Genomic DNA, 25,732 nt, shown 5'->3' on the forward strand with positions numbered 1-25,732 from the left:
ATGGATAGAGGTGTAAACTCTGGTGCATGAGACGATACGTGGACATTGGCGTCATTTGGACCGCAGCTGCAACACGGCGAACGGAAACCAGAGGCCGCTATTGGATCACCTGCTGCACTAGCTGCGCGTTGCCCTCTGTGGTTGCCGTACGCGGTCGCCCTACCTTTCCAGCACGTTCATCCGTCACGTTCCCAGTCCGTTGAAATTTTTCAAACAGATCCTTTATTGCATCGCTTTTCGGTCCTTTGGTTACATTAAACCTCCGTTGAAAACTTCGTCTTGTTGCAACAACACTGTGTTCTAGGCGGTGGAATTCCAACACCAGAAAAATCCTCTGTTCTAAGGAATAAACCATGTTGTCTACAGCACACTTGCACATTGTGAACAGCACACGCTTACAGCAGAAAGACGACGTACAGAATGGCGCACCCACAGACTGCGTTGTCTTCTATATCTTTCACATTACTTGCAGCGCCATCTGTTGTTGAAAATTGTAACTACTGTAATTTCGAAAGTTTGTCTGCCTGAAAATGTACTGTTGTCCCAAGCATATTGCAACAAAGGGTGTATTTCTATCGCTGCTCGTTTAGTTTTTATTGCCGTTTCAAATATACCGGTCATTTTTGAAACACCCTGTACTTCACATAATTGTCTTAAGAGATCAGAAAATCATATTCATAGGACCACTATTGTATGTGAATCACTGACGGCAAAAACAATATTACCATCAAACGGGGTGACTTGGGGCATTTTGGTACTGTTTTGTTTTGTATTACGCTGGCAACTGTGGTTGGCCATAATAATTTTTTGCAGCTTGAGCAACATTCACAAGGTGGTCTGTTGATGTCCGCAAATTAAAAGATACAGTTTATTATTAGCGTAAGTACAGTTTTAAAATATCTCAAAATCTACATCTACATTTATACTCCGCAAGCCACCCAACGGTGTGTGGCGGAGAGCACTTTACGTGCCACTGTCATTACCTCCCTTTCCTGTTCCAGTCGCGTATGGTTCGAGGGAAGAACGACTGCTGGAAAGCCTCTGTGCGCGCTCGAATCTCACTAATTTTACATTCGTGATCTCCTCGGGAGGTATAAGTAGGAGGAGGCAATATATTCGATACCTCATCCCTCTCAAAACCTGGACAGCAAGCTACATTGCGATGCAGAGCGCCTCTCTTGCAGAGTCTGCCACTTGAATTTGCTAAACATCTCCATAATGCTATCACACTTACCAAATAAACCTGTGGCGAAGTGTGCCACTCTACTTTGGATCTTCTCTATCTCCTCTGTCAACCCGACCTGGTATGGATCCCACACTGATGAGGAATACACTAGTAAAGGTCGAACGAGTGTTTTGTAAGCCACCTCCTTTGTTGATGGACATTTTCTAAGGACTCTCCCAATGAATCTCAACCTGGCACCCGCCTTACCAACAATTAATTTTATATGATCATTCCACTTCAAATCGTTCCGTATGCATACTCCCAGATATGTTACAGAAGTAACTGCTACCAGTGTTTGTTCCGCTATCATACAATCATACAATAAAGGATCCTCCTTTCTATGTATTCACAATACATTACATTTGTCTATGTTAAGGGTCAGTTGCCACTCCCTGCACCAAGTGCCTATCCGCTGCACTTCTTCCTGCATTTCGCTGCAATTTTCTAATGCTGCAACTTCTCTGTATACTACAGCATCACCCGCGAAAAGCCACATGGAACTTCCGACACTATCTTCTAGGTCATTTGTATATATTGTGAAACGCAATGGTCCTATAACACTCCCTTGTGGCAAACCAGAGGTTACTTTAACGTCTGTAGACGTCTCTCCACTGAGAACAACAGGCTGTGTTCTGTTTGCTAAAAACTCTTCAATCCAGCCACACAGCTGGTCTGATATTCCGTAGGCTCTTACTTTGTTTACCAGGTGACAGTGCGGAACTGTATCGAACGCCTTCCGGAAGTCAAGGAAAATGGCATCTACCTGGGAGCCTGTATCTAATATTTTCTGGGTCTCATGAACAAATAAAGTGAGTTGGGTCTCACACGATCGCTGTTTCCGGAATCTATGTTGATGCCTACAGAGTAGATTCTGGGTTTCCAGAAATGACATGATATGCGAGCAAAAAACATGTTCTAAAATTCTACAACAGATCGATGTCAGAGGTATAGGCCTATAGTTTTGCGCATCTGCTCAACGACACTTCTTGAAAACTGTGACTACCTGTGCTCTTTTCCAATCATTCGGTACCTTCCGTTCCTCTAGAGACTTGCGGTACACGGCTGTTAGGAGGGGGGCAAGTTCTTTCGCGTACTCTGTGTGGAATCAAATTGGTATTCTGTCAGGTCCAGTGGACTTTCCACTGTTGAGTGATTTCAGTTGCTTATCTATTCCTTGGACACTTATTTCGATGTCAGCCATTTTTCGGTTCGTGCGAGGATTTAGAGAAGGAACTGCAGTGCGGTCTTCCTCTGTGAAACGGCTTTGGAAAAAGGTGTTTAGTATTTCAGCTTTACACATGTCATCCTCTGTTTCAATGCCATCATCATCCCAGAGTGTCTGGATATGCTGTTTCGATCCACTTACTGATTTAACGTAAGACCAGAACTTCCTATGATTTTCTGTCAAGTCGGTACATAGAACTTTACTTTCGAATTCACTGAATGCTTCATGCATAGCCCCCCTTACGCTAACTTTGACATCATTTAGCTTCTGTTTGTCTGAGGTTTTGGCTGCATTTAAACTTGCAGTGAAGCTCTCTTTGCTTTCGCAGTAGCAATGAGAGCTTCACTGCAAGTTTAAATGCAGCCAAAACCTCTCAGACAAACACAAGATAAACGATGTCAAAGTTGGTGTAAGGATCAGAAAACATGGAACAAATAGTAGTGACTGCTACTTTTTATGATTTAAGAGTGTAAACATAGCTAACCTTTAAATAACAACCTCACTTACATATTTAATTATTACTAATCTAAGAAAAAAATTAGTAATAGTTTGATTTTCAAATTCACAGTAAGCCTGGGATGACTTGTGACATGTTTATTCCACAGAAATCTTACATTAGACTTAATTGAATAGTACTAGATTCTTAAAAGTGTATTAAAATGTATCTGTTGTCTCTCATAGTGTTTCCATACACATTAGTCATTGTCGGTTATAGAGGTGTGTTTCCACTAGCAAATAACTTTTGCAAGCACTTGCTGAGACATTTACACTAGAACAAAAAGTTGTGCAAGTTTACTTCTGCAAGTCACTTCAGAAATTTAATATCAGGAACTTGCTGCAAGTACTTGCAGAAGTGTTTCCAGTAAAGTTACACCATGAGATAGGAAATTGGAAGTTTACAGTGTCATGGTAAAAAACACAGCACTGCCACCATTGTTGTATTATTACATACATCAAAAAAGTTTGGCATCACCTTGGTTCCGAGAGTTCTGGAACCTGTACAGAAAATTGGAATAGAGATCAACATAAACATCAAACTTCCTGGCAGATTAAAACTACGTGCGCGACCGAGACTCGAACTCAGGACCTTTGCCTTTCGCGGGCAAGTGCTCTACCATCTGAGCTACCGAAGCACGACTCACGCCAGGTACTCACAGCTTTACTTCTGCCAGTACCTCGTCTCCTACCTTCCAAACTTTACAGAAGCTCTCCTGCGAACTTGTAACCAGTCTCTGTGATATTCTTCGTCACATCTACTAATATTAATCAATATGCTGTCACTCTCAAACATATAAGCAAATTAGCATAAAATAAGGCAAATTACAATTCACAAAAAAATATTCTGACAAAAATATAAGAAAACATTTACAACCTCCCTCATTAGATTTGGTATCGACAAATCCGTTAGAAAATAACACATCTCCCAGATCCATTACAGAGCCCTTCCTGGCACAAAATAACAATGCGGACATGATCAAACCGCAGTCTTGACCATCTAGGCATGGTTGAAATACAGACAACACAAGCCATGTACCTCCTTCCTGCTGGTATCACTGGAACTGAGCAGCTGTCGGACCCCCTCCGTCTAATAGGCGCTGCTCATGCATGGTTATTTACATCTTTGGGCAGGTTTAGTGACATCTCTGAACAGTCAAAGGGACTGTGTCTGTGATACAATATCCACAGTCAATGCCTATCTTCAGAAGTTCTGGGAGGAGGGTTATGCAAAACCTTTTTTTTATGTGTGTATATCATAACTGGATAGAGGAAAAAAGTCTACTCATCAGGTGGCAACAGGAGGCAAGGTACATAGAAGTCAAGGAACTGTGCAAGCAATTTGAGCCAATGGTTCCTTCTTCTGACAGAATGGCTGCAGGTAAAGGAAGAAGGGTGAAGAAACAGAACAAGCCAGGTTTAGAAAAAGGGGAGCGTTATGAAAAAGTCACCCAGAATCCTACGTCAGAGGAGACTTACTGGATGGTAAGGGATTCTGAGTGACTTTTCTGTAACCCTCCCCTTTTCCGTAACTTCATCAGTCCATTTCCTTTATCCTTCTTCCTTCCTCTTCAACTCTTCTGCCAGAAAAATTGCACATTTCCTTAACTTTTATATGTGTTTCCTTCTGCCACTGCTTGATGAGTAAATTTTTTATGTATCCAATTACATTTTCAAAAACTGATTCTTTTCTTTGATCTATTATACAATCAAATGTTTGAAAACAGAATACAAAAATGTGTCAAGCTATACCACCATCAGATGGCCTTTTAATTACTCTTCAATTTCTGCAGACAATGTCTATTATAAGGGGCAATCAAAAAGTGTCCATTTGAAGGCTATACAGTCCAGAATCAATATTTCAATCAGACAAAATCACCATGAGCATTGAGGCAAACACCCCACCAATGCACCAGGTTGAGCTTCATGTTTGGTAAAATACCATGTCCTGCTGCATGAATAAGTCCATAACTCCAGGCTGCACATCCTCATCTGACAGGAATCATCGACCCTTCAGGGTCTTTCCTTTTCTTTTTTTTTTTTTCTTCTTCTTCTTCTTTTTAACTTGGTGCACCATTACACTACATAGCTTTTCGACAGACATGCTGCCCCATACACATTCTTCTTCCTCTGAAGGATTTCTACTGGTGTTTGTTCTTTAACAGACAAGAAAAGAATAACAGTACTTGGGCCACGTTTGGACACAGCTGGTAATAATGTCGCCACAGTTCACGCCACTTGAATACCGTACTAATCACTTGCCTGCATGTTGGTGTTATATATCTGCACCAGAGTTGCACTACATTACTTATACGCTGCAGCAATGCCCTCAAATGAAAACTTTTTGATTGCCCCTTATACTTTTATTACAAATATAATGCATTTATGTTTGTGCTAACATAAAAAATCAGCTAAAATTTAAAGATCTTTGTACTGCAACTACACTTCCCCTCCTGGTGAAACAAAGTAATTTCTAGATTAGTTTTGCACTTCCTTGACTGTTGTGGCCTATTATATGTGTTTAAGGGTTCCACTGGTACACTTGTTTTCATCCATCTACTTCGTGCCATTCTCCTTTTTGACACTGACATTTTTGTATCAGTACTGAACACAAAAAACTTCAGCAAGATTGAGAAAAACTTTCAGCAATTGGCAAGTACTTGCAGCAAGGTGCAAGAAACTGTTTCCATTAAATTGTGGAATCTTCACCTGCAAGTTGATGAAGGTTTTCACAAGACATAACTTGCAGAAGCAGCTTCTACAAGCGATTTGAAGTTTATATGCTAATGGACACATGCCTTCAGCTTGTTTTTAGGTTAGGTCATGTTACTTTCCATCAGGTTAATGTTATTTGATATTACTTTACAGAACTTTTCTCAGTATAGTTGCTTTAACATGTTGACTGCTGTGTGGCTGCTGGAGGCCACAGCAGAGCCTCACGCCTAATGCCATGTACCTGACCTGGCGGTGAAACATCCATCACTAAGCATGCAGCAGTCAACGTGTTAACACTATATTTTCAAGAAAATGTTACTGTAAACATCTGCTGGGAAACATGTTCATCTGTTTCTTGGCCTGTTTGCTAAGTTAGGTTAATAAATGATATCACAGAACTTCAAAATATTCTTTTTCAAAATATTTGTTTTTTACCATCTTTTCAAAACAATTTACTGCTAGTATCTAAAGCAAAACATTTTCTGTTGTTTCAGATGCCTAGAGAGTGTTTTAAGAAAGTTGGTGGTAGATCTTATCAACTATCTATATAAGGGAGAATCTTGCAAATGCTGATGCTAATGTTAAGGCAAACATTTTGATTGTAAGGAAAGCCACTGATAGGTATGGCATCCTCAAGAGTTCTATTCAGAGATGGGTATCATTGCCAAACTTCTCTCTGTCATATTGAGAAAGACAGATTTGGTAACTGCAACTGAGTGGGGTTTTTCCCTGGCCACAACTGTAGTTAGAATAATTGCGAAACTACTTAGGCAGACATGGAAGATAAATGAAAAATAATAACAATATTCCAGGATGAAACTGGATTCTATCACTCCTAAAAAGATACAATCAGATTTTGTCTGAGTAATGATGTATGAACACGAAAAGAGTTTATGCTAGAACTGACTAAGGAACGAGTTCAGAAAGTCAAAAATATTGCAGCAATTACTCTGACAAAGGTGATCATCTTTCAACTGATGGGAATTACATTGAGCACAAAGTTACACCAACTATAAAAACCATTCAGTGGATGAATTACACGAAGAAGAGTTCATTGGTGTAAGGTTTAACTGTACTTCTGCAAACATTCATAGGGAAAATATTGACCATATGAGATTCCAAAGTGATAATTACACTTGTGAGAAAGTCTCAAAAGCCATCAAACATCATGCCCTTCCAAATGAAGGAGACACTCAAGAAGTCTCTGTGCAAATTCATTCCTCTCTTTGTTCACAATGGTAGTTACTGGTTCCAGTGAAGTGCAGAGTGAAGTGAATTAATAGAAACAAAATCTGATTACTAAAAAAAAAAAAGAGGTATGAAACTTTTTTATTTTTACTTTTATACACGGAAAATATTTTAAGGCTACAGTATCTAATAAATAGCATAACAATATTTCTTTTGTTTCTTTTTTAAATTCTCAACATTTATTTTAATTTTAATATAGTATAATTCACTATCTCAAGTCACCAAGTTGATAGGGTGAATATAGTATTCTGGATAAAATAAACAGGTGTCCCAAATCATGTCATGACTTGCGACACAAAAAAAGAATAAACGCAAAATGGCAGATTTTAAAAGAATATGAGATACAAAAATGTAGTTTATTGAAACAGACCTACGTTTTAATATGCACATTCTTTTCATACATTGCACAGTTTCCAAGAAAAAAAGTCAAAGAAACGTAAAAACTGTCACAAAGTCACTCTGTTTGATGGCTGTCCATGTCTTTTGATCTTGAGCAAAATGGAAAAATATGTTTATTTGTGAGATTACCCTTTTTTTTCTTTCTAAGTTCAGTTTCACTTTGTATGATACAGCTACTGGTTATTTATACAATTTTCAATGTTATGATCAGCTTATTTAATAATTTTTATGCTTTAAGTTGCTGGACATATGTTGCTTCTGAAATAAATTGCTTTTCACAAACATAATTGTGTGTTACTCATCAGTAGATTTTTAAATTTATTTTTTCCACACAAAAACTATTATTGTAAGGTTACTGAAAAGCTTCTTGTCACCAACTCGCAGTTAGTAAACACAGTCAGTTAAATGGCAAGGTTAGTGAAGTATTGATTGTCCGCATGTTTCTTGTTCACTATCTACTAAAGGCCAGTTTATACATTTCTCTATAAAAGCATATGTGTTCTTCAGGGATGTAGGACCCAAATTTCTTGAGGTTGTCTGTTTTCTTGCAGATGACCAACTGTAAGTTGTTGTCACGCCTTTGTATGAATCATTGTATAACGTCTTGACTGCTTTGTGTTTTTACATTAGAATTCACAATATCCAGCGATTTATGGTGCTATACGACAAGTTCATTTATTTGGATAAAAGCATATGGGGCCTGAAGAATGCAAAATGAAATTGGTTGCTTTCAGAATAAAATAAAATCTCTTAAATTATACGGCTGTTTTTTGACATTGAAAATGTAACTGAAGTCATTCTTTGAACATTTCGAGATAAAATTCAGTACCTTTTTTGAATTGCTCATGCGACTATATAACGTACATGGATAGATAAAAAATCTACTCACCAAGCCATGGCAGAACTCACACATAAAAGACAGTTGTAATTGGCAAGCTTTTGGAGCTAGTGGCTCCTTCTTCAGGCAGAAGAGTTGAAGGAGAAGGGTGAAAGCAGGGGAGACTCACCATATGGTAATAACTGACCTGTGGTTCTTGGTGACTTTCCTGAAATCTACCCCTTTTCCTACACCTCTCCAATGCTTTTCCTTCACTCCTCTTCCTTCCTCTTTAACACTTCCACCTGAAGGCAGAGCCACTGGCTCTGAAAGCTTGCCAATTAAAGCCGTGCTTTATTTGTGTGTTCTGCCGCTGCTTGGTGAGTACATTTTTTGTCAATACAATTAAATAATTTTGTCAATAATTGATTGTTTTTGATGTTATGTTTTATTTCATAATATAACTGGATAGATAAAATACCTACTTACCAAGTGACAGTAGGATAATACACACAGGAAGAATATGGAAATGTGCGAGCTTTTAGAGCGTCAAAGGAAAGGGAAGAAGGTGAAGGGGAAAAGCTTGCGAGGTTTAGGAAATGGGAAGTGTTATGGGGAAGTGACCCAGACCCCAGGTCAGAGGAGATTTAATGGTCAGCATGAGAAGGAATGGATGATCTCCTGCATAATTCTTAAAGCATTCTTTCTTAATCCTTTCTGATTAGTTTTTGCACCCTCTCTGTGCCCATGGCCTTGAACGGGGGTGGGGGGGCTATCTCGCCATGGAGAAATGTCAGAAATATTTGGAATCTTTCACTTGTGAGCACTGAGTTTCATATCATCCCAGACCTCAATCTGGACTTAATAGTGGCTTTAAGTCCAACACATATTGACACTGACTCAAACAACAGTAAACTACCTTTCCTAAAATCTGGATATTGTCCTGATGATGTTTTCAAGGCACCAGCCGCATATTCCATATCTGTGGATACTGACACTTCGATTGACGATGCTTCCATTCACAGACATTGAAGAAGCACAGGCAGAAAATTCTTGTGAAACTGCTGTAGACATGAATGTGAAAAGGCAAAGGGACTCCAAAATGCAGGAATATCTTACATGGACAAGAACAAGAATAAAACACCACATATATCAACAATATGAAAAGGATAGATTGCTACTCACCACACAGAGGAAGCGTTCACTCACAGACAGACACAATGAAAAGACCACTAAACTTTTAGATTTTGTATAGAAAAAGTCCTTCTTCAGAAGCAGAAAACACACTTTCATACAAGCATGGCTCTTAACACACATGGCTACTGTCTGTGGACACTCGTGCCCGATTGTGCGCTGCCTCTGCATCTGATCAGGGCAGTAACATGGGTCGGTTGGTGGGGATAAGGAGGCGGTATAGGGTGGTGAGGAGGAGGAATAGCAGGTTGGGGTGGGGGAAGCAAGTTGTGGGAATGAGTAGAAATGTACTGAGGACAGTATGCAGAATTAGGAGGGAGGCTGTGCTGGGTGAGGAGAAAGGGGTTAGTGGACAGGAGAGATGTAAAAAAGGGGAAAAGACTAGGTAAATTGATGGAATAGAAGACAAGCACAGTGCTGGAGTGGGGGCAATGAATTGGATGCAGGACAGCGACCAGCAAAGGTTGTGACCAGGACAGATATTTTGTAGGGATAGTTTCTATATGCGCTGTTTAGAAAGGCTGGTGTTGGTAGGAAAGATCCAGATGGTACAGGCCGCGAAGCTGTCACTGAAGTGAAGCACGTAGTGTTGGGCAGCATATTCACCAGCTGGGTGGTCCAGCTGTCTCTTGGCTACAGTGACTAGCAAATGTTGTGGCCAGGACAGATATTTCGTAGGGATAGTTCCTATATGCGCTGTTTAGAAAGGCTGGTGTTGGTAGGAAGGATCCAGATGGTACAGGCCATGAAGCTGTCACTCATATTCACCAGCTGGGTGGTCCAGCTGTCTCTTGGCTACAGTTTGGTGATGGCCATCCATGCGGACAGACAGCTTGTCACATTGCCATACCCACACAGAAAGCAGCACAGTGATTGCAGCTTAGTTTGTACATCACACGCTGATTACACAAGTAGCTCTGCCTCTGAAGACAACAGATACCTGTGACAGGACTGAAGTAATTGGTAGTGTGGGGATGCATGGGACATGTTCGAAAGCAAGATCTATTGCAAGGATATGAGCCCTGAGTGAAGGGATAAAGTAAGGACAGACAACAATATTACATAGGTTCGGAGGATGGCAACATACCATTGTAAGAGGGTTGAGGAGGCTAGGGGCAAGGATATTCCTCATTTCAGGGCATGATGAGAGGTAGCTGAAACCCTGGCAGAAAATGTGATTTAGTTTCTCCAGTGTTGGGTGGTAATGAAACATGAGAGGAGTGCACCTTTGGGGCTGGACAATGGACATGTGGGTGGCAAGTGACTAGAGAGACAAGGCATGCGAGATCTGTACCTGCACAAGGCTGGGAGCATACTTATGGTCTGTGAAGGTCTCTGTGAGATCTCTGGCATATCTGGAGAGTGACTGCTTATCACTACAGAGGCGATATCCACAGAGGTGGCTAGTCTGTATGGATGGGAATTTTAAGTTATGGAATATGTATCAGCTGTAGAAGTGGAAGTATTGTAAGTCATTGGTAGGTCTGATGCAGATGGAGGTACTGATGTAGCCATCCCTGAGGTTGATGTCAACATTCAGGAAGGTGATCTGTCGGGTTGAAGATTGCCAGGTGAAGTGAGTGGGTGAGAAGATGATAAGGTTCTGGAGGAATATGGTTAAGATGTTTTCATCTTTGGTCCAGTCACAAAGACGTCATCACACAATACCACAAGGTTTCACTGTCACAGAATTTGAAATGATTTTCACTTATGAAATTTGAAATTAAGAATTGATCTAAGTTCAAGAGTAACAGATCTACCTATGACACAAAAGGGAGTAAAATACGCAGCTATAAAGATCTTAAACAATCAATCAATCAAAATAAAATGTCTGGCAAAAAGAATTTAAGTGTTTTCAAATGTAAATTAAAGACAATTACTCCTATGTCACAGAGAAATTCTACCATAGAGATAATCAGTCATTTAAAAAACTGTAAATGGCCAGCATGTAACCACATAGGCATAAATATTATTTTTAACATTTTTTTGTTGTATATAAGTGTTCTGGAAGAGGCCAGCATGTACCACACAGGCCTCAATGGTGTTTTTTGTTTTGTATAAGTGTTCTATGTTTTTTCTGTTGACACATTTCACATCATAACACTTATCATGAATGTGATCTATGGAACAAGTAACTAAGTCCCTTCCAGCTTCAAACTGTCAGTTGCAGCCAAGACCACAATTTATCTTCAACTTTTTGCAGAGGGATGCATTTATGTCAAGTTTGTGTAATGTGATAATGTCCAGCTCCGATGAAATGAAAATTTATTCAATTAATGTTATTACATATTGGTACAAATTGCACATAAGAGATACTAACACAACTAATGGTGTCTCTAAACATCTAACATTTGAAGTTGTTTGTTAGTTTTATCTCCATCTGTAATCAACAGAACATGTATTGGAGGGGAAAACATAACACTGCCACATCATGGTTCCGACATAAAAAATATTAAGCATATAAAGAATATCATTTAATGATGTTCATTACGAATTCTGCTAGGGTAAAAAGTCCAGTAACCCCTCATGGGGAAAATCACGCTCCTTCTAAACACATTTTAAGCTTTAACTTGTGATTCTTCTCCCGCTCTCTTTTCTTGTAAAAAAAAAAAAAAAAAAAAAAACCAAACTATTTTATGTTAGTTCACTTTACTCTCCAGATGCTGTGTTATTCACGTCCTTGTGCAAAATATGACATTCCAATCAGCAAAATTAAATTAAATAACAAGTAATTTAGAAGCTTGTTTATGCTGATCTTTCCTTTAGTCTGCAACTGAATAAACAGCAATATGATATTTAAAAGTGAAAACTATATGGCTAAGTCAAGTTACTATTGCAGATGCCATAAATGTACTATCCCCTTGTGTTTACACAGCACTGAAAGACATTAAGCCTGACCTTTTTTGGATTTTTTTAGATGATGATAATTGGGTAAAACTTTAGTTAAATAGTCTAATTGCAGTGTCTGTGTTGGCGGTCTGTCCATTTGTTGCCGGCGAAGGCATTCCTTGCCATAAATTACAGTATTTTCGGGCAACACTTCGGAGCATGTCAGCGTACAACCTGCTCCAATAATACATCCGTTTGTTATCTCTACATCATGGCTTACAAACGATTTAGCTTCCAAAATGTTGTTATCGCCGATCTTCCTAGCTTCCGAGTGACAGTCCACTTCGAATACGTTGTTGGAACCAATGATAAGAACAGGTGTTGAGGAGGAAGTACTTCCAGGTATAATCTTGTTGGTAATCCGTGCTTGTTCTTCAATCAAATTGTTTTCCCCTATTATTATGGGCCCAGCTTCTGCTATAATCGACGCTCTTGGGTGTATTATTGTCATGCTTCCAATTGTAATGTCACCTTTTAGCTCGCACTCATTACACACAACAGCCCCAGGCGCAATTTTAACGCTGCTTTTCATAGACATGGCTTTAGTTTACACTGACTGTAGGACTTCTTCGAAGTCAAGTACCTTGGGGCCTGCAGTTTTATAAACATTGCAACGACATATTACACTACCCAAAGATGATAGAAGATACCTTAGGGAAAAAGATGGACAAAACATTTTGGACAATATTATTTATGTCGTAATGATCCAGATGCGTTTCTTCATTCAGATACAATTGATTTATCAAATGAATTGCACTGTAATTTTTTGCAGAAGGATCACTAAAAATCTAACATCAAATACAACACAGTCAAAGATGTTACTTGCTAGATTATCAGAGTGACAGTTCTTTTAAAATATATGCATTGATGATGCGAGGTGGTGGGGATAGTAAACATCAATATCAATAGTTTGTTGACTTCTTGTGAGAGTTCTCAATTTCGATGTCGCATTTTGAAAAAGGTATTGATGGAGGACAATTAATTTCTCTTGTGGAGGACAATTAATTTCTCTTGTAGCCTTTTCCATGTCCCATTCCCAAGTTTATCTTATAATAATATTTATAGTTTGAAAATGTTTATTATATAGCTAATTTCAACCCATTCAGTTACGTTGGGAACTGTAAAATTGATGGTTCTATTCAGTCAGTGAGTTTTACTTATGCACTCTTGATGTGAAATAGATGTAGTGCCGTAAAGTTAATCTTTCTTTATTTTACTTTACTTAATCTCTGTAGTTTGTTGCCCTTTATTCATTCATCGTGGATCTTAGTTGCGGTCTCTTTCTGTGATGTGGAATGGGTTGCATTACAATTGTAATACACTTTCTCCGTGAAAAACTATTACAACATGTTGACGATTTGCATGAATGGCAAGAGCTACCTTTTTTCCGATACAGTGGTCTATACTTAACTAAGCGAAATTGCTCTTCTGTTTCCCCTACGCAACTGAATGCAACGAACTATTCAACTGAATGCAACGAAATAGTTGCCAGAATATTTTGTTTTCCTTTGAAAGGAAAAATAAGTTTTGTCATCCAATTTTTCGGTAGCTGTCATAATGATGTAAAAGCCATTCCTTGTCATTTCAACCAAGGGCTCCAGTTTGTAGTCTCAGATTTGGCTGAAATTTAGCACACCAATGCTACCATGTGTGGAATTCTCATGTACAAAGTATTAGGTTCCCATGAGAATTAATTCCAGAATTATGGCTTACGAAAGAAGATGGTGTGACCCAGAAAATGCAACGCACATTTGGCAATCGATCTTCAGAGCTTAATAACTTACTCACCATTACTCACAGTCCAGTGAAATTTTTAACACCTAATAACATCCACTTAGTGAACACACTGTGCATCAAAACACAAACAACATATTTCTGAGGGAAATTAAAAAAAAAAAGTCAAAATGTGATAAAAAATGTAATGTGTTAAAAGATCCATATTGTAGGTGCCTGGGACGCCAAATATTAGTCACTCAATAATCGGATAATTTTTTTTATTTTAGGAAGCTTGATGTGGGCTAAACAAACAAACACACACACACACACACACACACTGTTACATGTACAGGAAAATACTAAAAAATTACATAATCACTGAAAAAACGTTGATCTTCAAAGTGTGGTAGCACAGAAGGGATAAGTGATATCCAAGTCCAATTTCATAGACTGCATAATTAGACCTTAATGTAGTATGTCTCAAAACGTCAGTGTTTTATTGCAAGGTATTTGTGTACAACAAAAATTGACTAATGTATTTGGGGACATGACCATTTTTGCAGAACACAATTTTCAAAAAAAATATCCCCCTCCACCATTGTTTAGTAACTAAGAAATGACGTACAGGTAGATTAACAGTCCATCATTAATTTTTAATGCACCTTAACTGTCAAATACCAGTCGCCTGTGCTTTGAGCAGAAGTTTTCCCACGGTTTAGCTACTGTTTGCAAGACAACAACCATCTGCACGAACAGTTCGACGACGTTTGCTGCATCGTGGACTATCAGCTCAGAGACCATGGCTGCAGCTACCCTTGATGCTGCATCACAGACAGGAGTGCCTGCGATGGTGTACTCAACGACGAACCTGGGTGCACAAATGGCAAACGGTCATTTTTTTTTTTTTTTTTTTTTTTTTTTTTTTTTTTCCGGGTGAATCCAGGTTCTGTTTATAGCATCATGATGGTCGCATCCGTGTTTGGCAACATCGCAGTGAACACACATTGGAAGCGTGTATTCGTCATCGCCATACTGGCGTATCACCCAGCGTGATGGTATGGGGTGCCACTGGTTACGTGCCTCGGTCACCTCTTGTTCGCATTAACAGCACTTCGAACAGTGGACATTACATTTCAGATGTGTTACAACCCGTGGTTCTACCCTTCATTCGATCCCTGCGAAACTCTGCAGGTCCATGTACGGGCCTTTCTGGATACAGAAAATGATCGACTGCTGCCCTGGCCAGCACATTCTCCAGATCTCTCACCAATTGCAAACATATGGTCAATGGTGGCCGTGCAACTGGCTCGTCACAATAAGCCAGTCACTACTCTTGATGAACTGTGGTATCGTGTTGAAGCTGCACAGGCAGCTGTACCTGTACACGCCATCCAAGCTCTGTTTGACTCAATGCCGAGACGTATCAAGGCCGTTATTACGGCCAGAGGTGGTTGTTCTGGGGACTGATTTCTCAGGATCTATGCACCCAAATTACGTGAAAATGTAATCACTTGTCAGTTCTAGTACGATATATTTGTCCAATAAATACCCGTTTGTCATCTGCGTTTCTTCTTGGTGTAGCAATTTTAATGGTCAGTAGTGTATTTGATGACTTACACATGTAAATAAAATGTCTGACAGGTAGCAGAAGTGTTATCAAATGTAGATTAAGATGTTTCTCCTTAAGAGCTCCTCCTACACATAGAAGAATTATTGAGTAGAGTTAGTTGTAAAAAAACTGAATGGGCAGAATGTTCATATAAAATTTCTGATTTTGTTCTTTGTATATAAGTTTTCTACATTTTTTTCTGTTGCTATGTTCCAGATCATAACATTTATTGCAAATTTTATCTATGAAACAAGGAACTAACTGATTGTATGCATGGAAAAATGGGTAAAAACAGAGACCAAGGAAGATGAGTTTGGTTTTCAGACAGCTACAGAAATGCACAAGATTGCTACTGATCCTATGACTTATCTTAGAAGATAGGTTGCAGAAAGGCAAACCTATGTTCACAGCATTAGTATCTTTAGCGAAGCTTTTGACAATGTAAGTTGGTCTACACTCAGAAATTTTGAAGACAGCAGGAATAAAATACAGAGATTGAAAGGTTATTTACAACTTTTACAGAAACCATTCTGCAGTTGTAAGAGTTCTAGTACATGAAAGAGAAGCAGAAGGGAGTGAGATGGGGTTATGGTTTAAACCCTGATGTTTTTCACTCTTGTTTATTGAGTACGCTGTGAAGAAGGAAACCAAGCAGAAATTTGGCAAGGGAGTTAAAGTTCAGGGACAAGAAATAACAACTTTGAGGTTTGCCAGCGATATTGTAATTCTGTAATAGATGGTTAGGGGCTTGGAAGAGCGGTTGAAGGGAAGGTATAATATCTTGAAAAGAGCTTATAGGATGAACATAAAAAAAGTAAAACAATGGTAAAGGAATGTGGTCAAATTAAATCAACTGACCCTGAGGAAATTAGATTAAGAACTGAGAGACTATAGGTAATAGATGCTTGTTGCTACTTGTACCGCAAAATAACTGACATTGGCAAAGGTTGAGAGGATACAATCAGCAGACTGGCAATTGTAAGTAAAGCATTTCTGACCCAGAGGAATTTGTTAGCAGCTAATATAAATGTAAGTGTTAGGAAGTTATTTCTGAATTTATTTCTGTGGAGTGTAGCCATGTACAGGAATGAAATGTGGACTGTTAGCACTTCACACAAAAAGAGAATGGAAGGTTTTCTTGATGTGTGGTACTAGAGGAGAATGCTGAAGAACAAATGGAGAGATCAAATAACTAATGAGAAGCTACTGAATTGGATTGGGGGAAAAAATTATGGCACAGTGTGTCCCAGGGAAGTGTGCTGGGACATTTGCTGTTCATGTTTTATATCATGCCCATTCAGGATGTAGTTATGAGTCCTCACCCACCACCTGGGTGGAGAGCGCTTACAGGAAAATGGGATGGAATGGCCAGACATCATTATGTAGCACACAGAAAGTGCAAACTGAGAAATGACCCTGTGGTAAGTTCTCTGTTGCCCTGTACATAAGCATACATAGTTGCTGGTGTAGTGCTTGAAGTGGAGAGTAGCTCTTTTTCAATTGATGAAAAGCAGTGTTTTGCTGGGTTACGAACTTAAAAGGGAAGGTCAGATGCACCATTGTAAATATACAACATTTGTGCATGACTACACAGCCATGTTTAAAACTTTAACATTAGTGCAGGATGCTTACAACTTATAGACCTACAGTGTTACAGGGAGTCACATGATAATTTTGTAATAAAATAAATGTTGTAGGCTCACATAAAAAAATCACAGGTTTGCAGATATGGTTATGTCATCGGTTGGATCTATATACTTGTGCGAGTAATTTTCTTCCACTGTGATGGGAACAAAAGCTAGCCACAGGACCTCATTTGCAGATTACAACTTAAAAACGTAATGTTGAATCAGCAGAAGGAGATAGCAGACACTGATGCTACAGGGAAAAACAGAAATCTAGAATTCATTGACATCCAGTGTATTTGTGTTTAATATGTGAGTAAAACAGTCACAAAATACAAGTTGATGACAGTTTAAACTTTGACCAAAACAACATTTATCATAAGACTGTGCCAATTGTAAGCAGCAACAGGTTTTGAACCAACTGTCCCTAGTTCTTTCCCTCATCAATTAAAAGAAATGTAAGTTTTGTTGCATTGTCATCTTTCCTCAGTGCAACAGTCTTAGGAAAATAATTGTCACGAAATTCCCTAAATAGCCAGTGCGAAATGATACATGTCTGTAGAACTAACATTAGCAACTGTAGAACAGACTCATTGACAATAGTTTTTTTGTGTCAAGCTGCTTTGTCCCATTTCCTCCTACCCTACCCACTCCATCAACTCGCTGTGAGTCAGCCCATTGCTCACTGTTGAAGCACAAGTGTAAGCCAGCTTGTATGAGCAGATTGGTGAACAGGCCTTCTAATGCTTTGGATGACTTAAAGTGGCAAAGTGTGTGTGTAAATTCCCACTCCTTTAATGATGAGGATTACTTGAAATGGTCAGCCGACTTCCCTTGCTGGTTAACTTGCTGCTGGAACCTCCTTTTCTCTTCTTCTCCGAAGTATATTTGCTAGTAACACAAATTTCTCAAAATAATAGATAGGTCCTCAAATGAGAAGTAAGAAAGGAAATAAATGGAAATGGTTGCTAAGATCGAAGAAGAAAAAGAAGATAACCCCCAATACAGGAAACCCTTCCCACCCCCTTTCCCCAGGATCCCTACCTTGCCGGTACTTGAGTGAGAAGCCGGGGGAGGTTTGGTGTTAAATCATCTCCTACAGAATGAACATTCCCACCTTCACCCTTGAGGTCCCTGAAGAAAATCTTAGCAACCCTATGGAAATGACAAGTGATGAACACTTGTTCGCGAGGGTTGTTTGAAAGGTGTGGTGTGTGTTTTGTGTTAATCGTGATTTATGCGTTCTCGCAAACTATACTTTTATCCATCCAATATTATATGTTCTGCTAACATAATATTCACTTCCATTCATTAAGACAAATATACGTTAGGAAATATAAATTTGAACTCTAGCCCGACTATGGCGGTACATCTGTCAAAGAATAACGCAGTTGTCCTAAAGCCAGCTCAGCGAGGACGGAAACCTTGTGTAGATCAAAAAAGGCAAAAGCTGGCTTGACTATATTCAGAGATAATTCTTAGTTATAAATTTAAGAAAAAGATATTCATGACTCTATACAAACCGAGTTTTCCAGATTTAAGAAAAGTTTTTAAGTGAAATTTAGAAAGGAGTTCTAACCGTGCTTAAGTATTGAAGACCTATTCTAATTCGTGGGTGAAGTCCACTACTTAAATATTTGAGAGGTCGCGATAGGGGCGGAAGCTTAAGTATATCAGACTAATCCCGCGTTAGGTGCGGCCTTAATTATGTCAGACCGGTGGGGGAGGTTTGGAGTTAATTTAGGATCTATTTTGTTATTTCATTCATCTCCATGCCCTGACAGCACACTGCACATGCATGGCTGCCAGTGGCTGGTGCACCACACACACAGGTAGGTCACACACAGCCGGGCTTCTCCCTTCAGTCCACCTTGTGGCAGACGTCACTGGGGTGTCGCGGCAGGTGGGTGTGGTTTCCCGCGATGGCTGGAGACGGCCGGGCAGTAGACACACGTTTGGCGCTGCCCAGTGCCGCGCCGACCGAGGTGGGAGTCATATTCGGCAGACACCAAGGAGAGAGGGGCACCAGGCAGCACTGCGCGCGCTCGCCCCCCCCCCCCCCCCCCCACACACACACATGACCACCAGCTCCAGCATTCTGGGCTGACATTCTGGCTGCAATGTAGGTGTAAATGCTTTGACATATCAAGGATGCCTCTCAAGTGGCTTTGAAATGTGAAAGCGAGAACTCGTTTTTTGAAGTCATTGGCTATCTCACCCTGTTGGTAATGAGCTCCATAATGATATCATGCAGTATGACATTGGATTAATTGCATTGTTAAACTGTTCCTCTGTTAAGACTGTAGTACAGTTGTACCATGATGCAAGATGTATATATAATGCTGCTACTGGTGGTTACAAGAGGTCAGTCTTTCTCCTCGATGCTTTTAATGAAATATTGTCTATTTTGGGTTTACTTTTGTGTCAAGATTGTTTTGTAATCATGTGTTTCACAGTATATTACAACCCCTTTACATGGTGGCAGAATTCATGTATAGAACTAATATATAATGTTCATATAACAAGCACAGTCACTTCTTATTTTGTCTAATTTGTTTGGTAATGTAATTCTTAGTTTCACAATAGAATGTGCTATATACTCATCTCATCCAGAACTGTCATCAGCAACTGCTGGTTTCTATTAGCGGAACATACAAGGTACAATTGCAACAGTTATTAGCGACATCGCTGTAGGATATTGTACACTCCACAGTCATTCCCAGAGACTTCCTCCGGGATGGCAGACAGTGACCAGTAAATGCACTAAGCTGCTTGCTATGTGTTACTGTCAGGTGTTATGTGCGCATGAGATGCTGCTGTACTATACTGCTGTGAAGGCTCTGAAAATCACGTTACCGGTATTGGTGTGAGATAGTAATTGATTGTGAGGTCCAAAATGACAATTTTTTTGGTACTGATAAAGCTGATGCCAAGGCTTTGTGCCTTTTCAATGTGAAAACCCCCTTCAAAAAATTTCTAAGGCTGATTTTGTACCTGGTATACAAGTGAAATCAGCATATTATCTACAGTGACAGCTTGAACTAACAGCTGTGAACAACATATTTGCATCCACCTAGTCAGTTTGAGCAGGCAGTGTTAAGTTGTGTGTCACCGTTGTTCTGTCACAAATTGCAGTGGAACATCATCTCTAAATAAAGCGTTCAAGACATTCTCTGGAATGTTTTGAAGAAGAAAAAAGTGTGTGCAAAGTTTGTAATGCACACCTTGACTCTATAACAAAAACGACATTGTGTGGACGCCTGCTGCAACTTGATTCAAACGCAAAATGTGGACAATTCTTTTCTGAAAAAGAATCATTGTGGGTGATGAGAACTTGGTGTTACCAATAAAAACCTATCACAAAATAACAAAATGCAGAAATTCACATGAAGGGTCAATAGGTTGGTTGGTTTGGGGAAGGAGACCAGACAGCGAGGTCATCGGTCTCATCGGATTAGGGAAGGATGGAGAAGGAAGTCGGCCGTGCCCTTTGAAAGGAACCATCCCGGCATTTGCCTGGAGCGATTTAGGGAAATCACGGAAAACCTAAATCAGGATGGCCGGACGCGGGATTGAACCGTCGTCCTCCCGAATGCGAGTCCAGTGTCTAACCACTGCGCCACCTCGCTCGGTGAAGGGTCAATACTTTGATGACGTAACTGACATTCAAACCAGAGTAGCTTGTAAGTTGAATAACATCAGAAAGAAGGACTTTTCTGAGAGTTTCACATGTTGGTATTAACATTTCTCTATTTCTTTATTAATTCAATCTTGAAACTTTTTGGACTAACAGGATAATCATTTGGGAACAACCAAATACATATATTCACAATAGCCACATACTTACACCTAATAATGATAAAATATAAGGCTTATCATGGAGCTGATGCGAACTTGTGGATTTTAAATGGAGCATTATGTGAATGTATGATGGAAGAGAATATTAATTTTTAAAACTTTGTAGAAATTCAGCATTTCTTGATTACTGGTGTTACAACAGTCCTCATTGAAGAATCTTCCATCTAATATTGTTACATCTACTGCACAATTGTGACAAGTGACAATAAGAAACAACTGTCTGAAGCAGTGTTGAGACACATTGCCTAATGTCACATCACAGAGTAGTGTAAAAGTGTCCAGTGATGAAAACTGTTTGCAACTGACTAACTGGCCCACTTTAATATAGGGCATCTTCTACATTTATTTTTACAATAAAGTACCCAGTACATTAAACAGGATCAGTTCCCTTGTAATGCTCAAGTGTATAAGAGTCCTCAGCATTTCAGAGTTACAGTAGTGGGTCCCTGGTTGAAGAGTATTTGAGTCTACCAGCAAATATGTGAATCAAACATAATAGGACATACTTTCTGTAATCACTGAGTTGTCCTCAATTAATCCAACCTTTCAAGTTCTATTTCATATAACAACAGTTTAATGAATTTATGACTAATTTAATTAGTGAAATTGCTGCTTAAACGTTTCAAACTTCAGGTGCTTCAAAGGTTGTATTCTCATTTTATTATTCCACGATATGTGTAATGGAAATTGTTGTTTTTGTTGTTGTCTTCAGTCCTGAGACTGGTTTGATGCAGCTCTCCATGCTACTCTATCCTGCGCAAGCTTCTTCATCTCCCTGTACTTACTGCAACCTACATCCTTCTGAATCTGCTTAGTGTATTCATCTCTTGGTCTCCCTCTACGATTTTTACCCTCCACACTGCCCTCCAATGCTAAATTTTTGATCCCCTGATGCCTCAGGACATGTCCTACCAACCGGTCCCTTCTTGTTGTCAAGTTGTGCCACAAACTCCTCTTCTCCCCAATTCTATTCAGTACCTCCTCATTAGTTATGTGATCTACCCATCTAATCCTCAGCATTCTTCTGTAGCACCACATTTCGAAAGCTTCTATTCTCTTGTCCAAACTATTTATCGTCCATGTTTCACTTCCATACATGGCTACGTTCCATACAAATACTTTCAGAAACGACTTCCTGACACTTAAATCTATACTCGATGTTAGCAAATTTCTCTTCTTCAGAAACGCTTTCCTTGCCATTGCCAGCCTACATTTTATATTCTCTCTACTTCCACCATCGTCAGTTATTTTGCTCCCCAAATAGCAAAACTCCTTTACTACTTTAAGTGTCTCATTTCCTAATCTAATTCCCTCAGCATCGCCCGACTTAATTCGACTACATTCCATTATCCTCATTTTGCTTTTGTTGATGTTCATCTTATATCCTCCTTTCAAGACACTGTCCATTCCGTTCAACAGCTCTTCCAAGTCCTTTGCTGTCTCTGACAGAATTACAATGTCATCGGCGAACCTCAACATTTTTATTTCTTCTCCGTGGACTTTAATACCTACTCTGATTTTTTCTTTTGTTTCCTTTACTGCTTGCTCAATATACAGATTGAATAACATCGGGGAGAGGCTACAACCCTGTCTTACTCCCTTCCCAACCGCTGCTTCCCTTTCATGTCCCTCGACTCTTAAAACTGCCATCTGGTTTCTGTACAAATTGTAAATAGCCTTTCGCTCCCTGTATTTTACCCCTGCCACCTTTAGAATTTGAAAGAGAGTTTTCCAGTCAACATTGTCAAAAGCTTTCTCTAAGTCTACAAATGCTAGAAATGTAGGTTTCCCTTTCCTTAATCTATTTTCTAAGATAAGTCGTAGAGTCAGTATTGCCTCACGTGTTCCAACATTTCTGCGGAATCCAAACTGATCTTCCCCGAGGTCGGCTTCTACTAGTTTTTCCATTCGTCTGTAAAGAATTCGCGTTAGTATTTTGCAGCTGTGACTTATTAAACTGATAGTTCGGTAATTTTCACATCTGTCAACACCTGCTTTCTTTGGGATTGGAATTATTATAGTCTTCTTGAAGTCTGAGGGTATTTCGCCTATCCCCATACATCTTGGTCACCAGATGGTAGAGTTTTGTCAGAACTGGCTCTCCCAAGGCCATCAGTAGTTCTACTGGAATGTTGTCTACACCCGGGGCCTTGTTTCGACTCAGGTCTTTCAGTGCTCTGTCAAACTCTTCACGCAGTATCGTATCTCCTATTTCATCTTCATCTACATCCTCTTCCATTTCCATAATATTGTCCTCAAGTACATCGCCCTTGTATAGATCCTCTATATACTCCTTCCACCTTTCTGCTTTCCCTTCTTTGCTTAGAACTGGGTTTCCATCTGAGCTCTTGATATTCATACAAGTGGCTCTCTTTTCTCCAAAGGTCTCTTTAATTTTCCTGTAGGCAGTATCTATCTTATCCCCATTGAGATAAGCCTCTACATCCTTACATTTGTCCTCTAGCCATCCCTGCTTAGCCATTTTGCACTTCCTGTTGATCTCATTTTTGAGTCATTTGTATTCCTTTTCGCCTGCTTCATTTACTGCGTTTTTATATTTTCTCCTTTCATGGAAATTAGTGCATCTAATAAATACCAAACTTAGATTAATTTGGAGTTCACAAACATATTGTAATTATATGGAATACAATGCTTTAATCAGATGTTGCATCATTTATAGCTTTTGCTGTGTTTAACAGTGTGTTCATTGTTTGTTATCTATTGACATATTAAATATCAGAGGTATGTGAGTATCTTACTCTGTGTAATTACACCATAGGATATTTTATGTGGTGGGTATCATATAAACAATGATGCCAAATGTGAAGATCTAGAGAGCACTTAATGAGGTGAGAAAAGCTGTATGTATCATAAATGGACCATGCTGGTGGGTGTGCGTAGGAATAAATATTAGATCTAGAAATTACAGATCCTTTCTTAAAGAAAAGTTGTTAATTATCGTTCTTTCTGTCTTACTGTTACTCTCCTCTTTGGAAAGAAAAAAAGAAACCATCATTTAAGTAAGATTGAGTTTTCCTATTATTTTTAAATATATTTGACATGTGCTCACAACAGTCACCCCTTTCAAAAGTGAGTATATATTTACTTCAAAATACCCTACACTTTTTTATGCTTAATGCTAGAAATAAAGGGCAAAACTGCAGATTGTGGTACCACCTGTCAGCTTTGACCTATGATGTCATCAGGGTAGTGGATACAGCTATTTAAACATGCACAATATGGAGACCATAATGTCACTCATTATACACATGAAGAAACACAAATAATATGAAAAATATTTAACTTCTGAAATAACATGAAACTAATGGAACAAGCAGGAATTAGGGGTTTTGAGCAGGAACAAACCAAAAATAAGACAATCTTAATAATGGAGATATAACAAAACAAATACTAACATAAAAATCATGCAGACAGAATTACCAGCAATCAACAAAACCACTATTTAACAACAAACAAGACAACCCAAAACACACAAAAAATGGCATTAACACCAATTCTACTATGCAAGAAAAATGCAGTTATGCATGTAAACACACACATACCATGCATACAACAATAAAAAAATAATTCTATAAAAACATACTTCCCTACCAAAGTCAGCTGGTAACTTAAATGTAGCGATAGAAAAAGTAAAACGTTGTCAACACAATCTCTCAATGGCCAAGATGCAGCAACTTTGGTCAATCTGATATGTTTTCCACAAATGCAAGACTTCATATTATTGGCAATTAAACGGAACAACTCTGGGAATGTAATCATAGTCAACATCTTTTCCCCCATTTTGGTATCAGGGGTCTACTCGTGAACTTTGTCATTTGTAACTGATAAAAAAAATTCAAACAAAATTAAATTTCCAAACATTGACAGACCACACTAATGATACAAAACTTGAAAATTAATCTTTTACCTGTGACTGCCCACATCAAAATAACTCACTCACAAACTGCCACAATCTCTTCCAATACTGTTCTCACAAACAGCAGTCAAGGAGTCCAGCAAATCACTAACATTGCTCACAAGCAATTTAGAAACATAAACATCCCACACTAGAGAGAGCCTCAACATATTCCACCACATGCCGCATAAATACAGTCCATTTCAAAAATGCTGCACCACCATAACTTAACACAACAGTTACTCGTGGGGCAAAGCAGGTACCACAAATTTTGATTCACCCATATAAAAGAGTGTTAAACGTAGGTAGCACAGTTCATAAAATGCAGTTGTGCAATAGGAATATTTTTCACTTTTTCTCTTAGTTTGGTTTATGCATAATGCTTCTCTTTTTTCACTTAGGTCACAGACGGCAGCGGCAGTATCGGAAGGGTCATGATTTTGAGAAGCAGAAGCATATTGTAGGAGCAAAAGGGCAGGAAGCAACTAATGTCCTCAGTGATGATTCACCAGTGCTGGCTGCGTTTAAGCAGTATGCTGCTGAGCTAGACACAAAACATGACAAATATGAGGCCATTGTGAAACTAAGCAGAGACATTACAATTGAAAGCAAGAGAATTATTTTTTTACTTCATTCCGCTGACAGGTATTATGAATATACTTTAATATTTCATAAACATTCTTGTAATCTCAGTAATAAAATTTAACTGGTACATGTGAGTAAAATTTTGAAGGCTAATTAATTAGTGTTGTGTGTCTATATAACATTCACCCTTTTTAAAATTGGCCACCTCTTTTTTGT

At 39.0% G+C, this 25,732-nt stretch overlaps 3 protein-coding genes across 3 annotated transcripts in view; 1 reads left to right on the forward strand and 2 right to left on the reverse strand.

Moving 5' to 3' along the window:
- The window catches only part of LOC126193291 (uncharacterized), a 75,010-nt gene extending 66,600 nt beyond the window's left edge, over positions 1–8,410 (reverse strand). Inside the window, exon 1 of the mRNA XM_049932675.1 lies at positions 8,333–8,410. The gene's annotated coding sequence lies outside the window, so the exon portion shown is untranslated. The remainder of the gene's footprint in view (positions 1–8,332) is intronic.
- A 3,156-nt stretch (positions 8,411–11,566) lies between these two features.
- LOC126193307 (dynactin subunit 6) lies at positions 11,567–12,840 on the reverse strand. Its single transcript, XM_049932676.1, has one exon. It carries the CDS (start codon positions 12,743–12,745, stop codon positions 12,206–12,208), a length of 540 nt encoding a protein of 179 aa, XP_049788633.1. The 5' UTR covers positions 12,746–12,840; the 3' UTR covers positions 11,567–12,205.
- A 227-nt stretch (positions 12,841–13,067) lies between these two features.
- LOC126193324 (translin-associated protein X) overlaps positions 13,068–25,732 on the forward strand; it is a 53,362-nt gene continuing 40,697 nt past the window's right edge. The window contains exons 1-2 of the mRNA XM_049932677.1: positions 13,068–13,168; positions 25,333–25,576. Of these exons, the coding sequence (XP_049788634.1) occupies positions 13,150–13,168; positions 25,333–25,576 (263 nt within the window). The 5' untranslated portion in view covers positions 13,068–13,149. The remainder of the gene's footprint in view (positions 13,169–25,332; positions 25,577–25,732) is intronic.

The sequence above is a fragment of the Schistocerca nitens genome, chromosome 1 (genome assembly GCF_023898315.1).
Source record: "Schistocerca nitens isolate TAMUIC-IGC-003100 chromosome 1, iqSchNite1.1, whole genome shotgun sequence".
Classification (NCBI taxonomy): Eukaryota; Metazoa; Arthropoda; class Insecta; order Orthoptera; family Acrididae; genus Schistocerca; species Schistocerca nitens.